Source organism: Telopea speciosissima, chromosome 11, assembly GCF_018873765.1.
Source record: "Telopea speciosissima isolate NSW1024214 ecotype Mountain lineage chromosome 11, Tspe_v1, whole genome shotgun sequence".
NCBI lineage: Eukaryota > Viridiplantae > Streptophyta > Magnoliopsida > Proteales > Proteaceae > Telopea > Telopea speciosissima.
Window position 1 is genome coordinate 23544711 of NC_057926.1, and position 3103 is coordinate 23547813.

Below are 3103 nucleotides of genomic sequence, written 5' to 3' on the forward strand. Positions count from 1 at the left end.
GCCCAAGAATTTCCGTGGTCTTTTAAGTGGGTCCCATAGATAAATTTATAGTCCAAAATATCGACGACGACTATAAAACTTCAAAGCAGCGTTACCGAGATATCACGTGCGGCTAACCGGAGCAGCAATCAAGCTATATAAACGCTCGTCAATACCTTGAACAATCGTACTCTTCAAAACAAAATTCCAAATAGCTCGCCTGAGACGTTTCCAATATCTTTGTTCTTACCGTGTCTTTCTTATCGGTGTTTTTTTGCTCTCTGTTACTCTGAGATGTTGAGGGGTTCGAGGATGGCCGGGCAGCTGGTTAAGCAGTTTGGACCACGGCTCTTTTCCACGGCAACCCTTGGCGAACCGGCTACTGAAATTCTGACCGGGACTTCTACTTTGTTCCACACAACAACAAAGGTCGTTCCAGTTCGAACCAGCGTGGCCTGGATCAGGTTCCCAACAGTTGGTGTACGGCATGGCAGTACATTGACCTTGAACAAAGAAGGAGAAGAAAAAGAAGTGAAAACCTCTTCTGCCGGAGGTGAACCAGAGGAGAAAGGGATCACTAGCTACTGGGGCATAGCTCCTTCTAAGATTACGAAGGGGGATGGCACGGATTGGAAGTGGACCTGCTTCAGGGTATGTTTAGTTCTCTGCTTCTCATTTTCATTTTTTTTACGGTCCTTCCTTCTTTCCAAGGAATATGGACATGGGTATGTTATTTCAGTTATTTTAATTAATTATGAATTTTATTTTATTTTATTTTTTATTTTTTGGGTTCTAAAGCCATGGGAGACGTACAAAGCGAATGTTTCGATCGATCTCAACAAGCACCACGCCCCAACTACGTTCTTGGATAAATTAGCTTACTGGACTGTCAAGGTTCTCCGATACCCAACTGATCTCTTTTTCCAGGTATGGTGGATCGTTCTTTACGTTTATTTTCTTTACTTTTATGCATAAATAAGTTCGTGGCTTACATAGATCACAAGGTTGGACAGAGAAAGATAAGATGAGAATGGTTCAGGCCATTCTTGTACGTCAAATGCTGCCCTGGTGGAATTCAAAAGAGTGATTGGATTCCATTTGTGCGACATCTGACATACCATACCGAAAGTAAAATGAAAGTTATTTATAAATCTATTAGATTTTTTAATAAACAAATAAATTGCAAGTGATACCTAGGGTTCGTGGCCACTCTTTTGTGCCAAAATCCCAACTCCCAACCGCTCATATTTGTGTTACGTGTTATTTGCGGTTGTGTCCACAGTCCACATAACCCTAAATAGTGGGAGAATGAAAATTTCATCTTATCGGTCAGCAAAAAAAATCAAAAAATCAATGTATCTTGTCATTTTCTTGGGAGACAATTCACATGCTTGAGTGCACGATGTATAATTTTCCACGGTTTCCTTGCGTGCTAGTTGGGTAATAACGACTTGATGCTTGATTCGAATGAGTTTCATTCCGATTTCCGAGTCAAATATAGTTCTAAACTTGAGCTTTCTCTTACTACAGACACGATACGGTTGCCGGGCTATGATGCTTGAAACAGTGGCAGCCGTGCCAGGCATGGTTGGAGGAATGCTTTTGCACTGCAAGTCTCTTAGGCGATTCGAACACAGCGGAGGATGGATTAGAGCACTTTTAGAAGAAGCAGAGAATGAGCGAATGCATCTCTTGACATTCATGGAGGTTTCTCAGCCAAGGTGGTACGAACGAGCTCTTGTTTTCACAGTTCAAGGAGTGTTCTTCAATGCTTATTTCTTGGGTTACATGATCTCTCCCAAATTCGCTCACCGAGTTGTTGGATACTTGGAAGAAGAAGCGATTCACTCGTACACCGAGTTCTTGAAAGAACTTGACAAAGGTAATATTGAGAATGTACCAGCACCTGCTATTGCCATCGATTACTGGCAGATGCCACCTGACTCCACACTCCGTGATGTCGTGTTGGTCGTGAGGGCCGATGAGGCGCATCATCGTGACGTTAACCATTTTGCATCGGTAAGAATCTTGTACACACGTGGCATGCATCTATCTGAATGGTTATGCTTAGGTATATTTGTGATTCAAAGTGACTAACAAATGATTTGTTTTGATTGGTTTGGTTAATTACAGGACATACACTATCAAGGACATGAGCTGAAGCAAGCCCCCGCTCCACTTGGCTATCACTAAAGTCTTGCAATGGAGGGATAACAGAACCAAAAAAAAAAAATGACAAGCAAAAGTTTTCATTGTAAATTATTTATTTATTTATTTAAGGAGATCTTGAAGAATGGTACTCTCTTCCAACAAACTATGACTCAGGTTTTTTTTTTTTTTTTTTTAATCTACAACTACTTGTTGTAATATATATTAATCAATAAATATTGTTGCTTATTACTTCATCACTACTACCCTTTACTTAATTTTACTTTTTGGTTTTCAAATGTCCTTTTGATTAATGTAAGTACATTGGATCTCTAAAGGCTTTTAGTTTTAGGAAAATTGGGAATGGTCTGGACACCTACTTTTGGATGGATCCGTGGATCCCATCCATCCATGGATTTACTATCCAGGGGGGATACTTCGCATAGATCTCACCCTAATAAGGTTTGCTCTTTCCTTTCCAATAACCTCAATTGGGATTATGATCAGTTCAGACGGCTTGTACGTCTCAGGTTTTGTACAGGCTATTTCACTCATACGTCTTTCTGATATGTGTCACTCATGGTGGTGCACCTTTGCCAAGGATTGCTGGTTTAACAATAAAAGAGAGGCCAATTTTCTCAATTCTTGCCCCACTAATCATGATTTATCTTCTTTTAATTGGTAGAAGTTTTTTTGGAAACTTAGGCTCTGTATAGTAACGTTCTTTTTTAGTGTTTTTGATGTTTTTCCACTTTTTTGGAACAAAAACACACTTAAAATTGAATGACATGTCCGGTTTGATTTTTTGTTTTTTTTAAACGAACCAGTGATTGGGCACACTTTAGAGCCCCATTTGAAAAACACCAAATTGGTGTTTCTCACTTGATAAAAAAACTTCTTGGAAAAGTCGGAGAAACAACGCTCGTCTTTAGTTACGAGGGGTATTTGTGGTATTTTCCTTACAAAACATAAAACC

General features: G+C 39.7%; 1 protein-coding gene across 1 annotated transcript; it reads left to right on the forward strand.

Annotated features, from left to right (window-relative positions):
- Window positions 1-273: 273 nt before the first annotated feature.
- On the forward strand, window positions 274-2205 carry LOC122644639 (ubiquinol oxidase 2, mitochondrial-like). The gene is made up of 4 exons (XM_043838018.1): window positions 274-630; window positions 778-906; window positions 1510-1998; window positions 2113-2205. Exons 1-4 carry the CDS (start codon window positions 274-276, stop codon window positions 2170-2172), a joined length of 1035 nt encoding a protein of 344 aa, XP_043693953.1. The 3' UTR covers window positions 2173-2205.
- The last annotated feature ends 898 nt before the right edge of the window (window positions 2206-3103 follow it).

Excerpts from the sequence above, each read along its gene's own strand:
- LOC122644639 (XM_043838018.1), top strand. The coding sequence starts at position 274 with ATGTTGAGGGGTTCGAGGATGGCCGGGCAGCTGGTTAAGCAGTTTGGA. Across the intron at positions 631-777 it reads GGAAGTGGACCTGCTTCAGG|CCATGGGAGACGTACAAAGC; the intron begins GTATGTTTAGTT and ends TGGGTTCTAAAG. Across the intron at positions 1,999-2,112 it reads ACGTTAACCATTTTGCATCG|GACATACACTATCAAGGACA; the intron begins GTAAGAATCTTG and ends GGTTAATTACAG.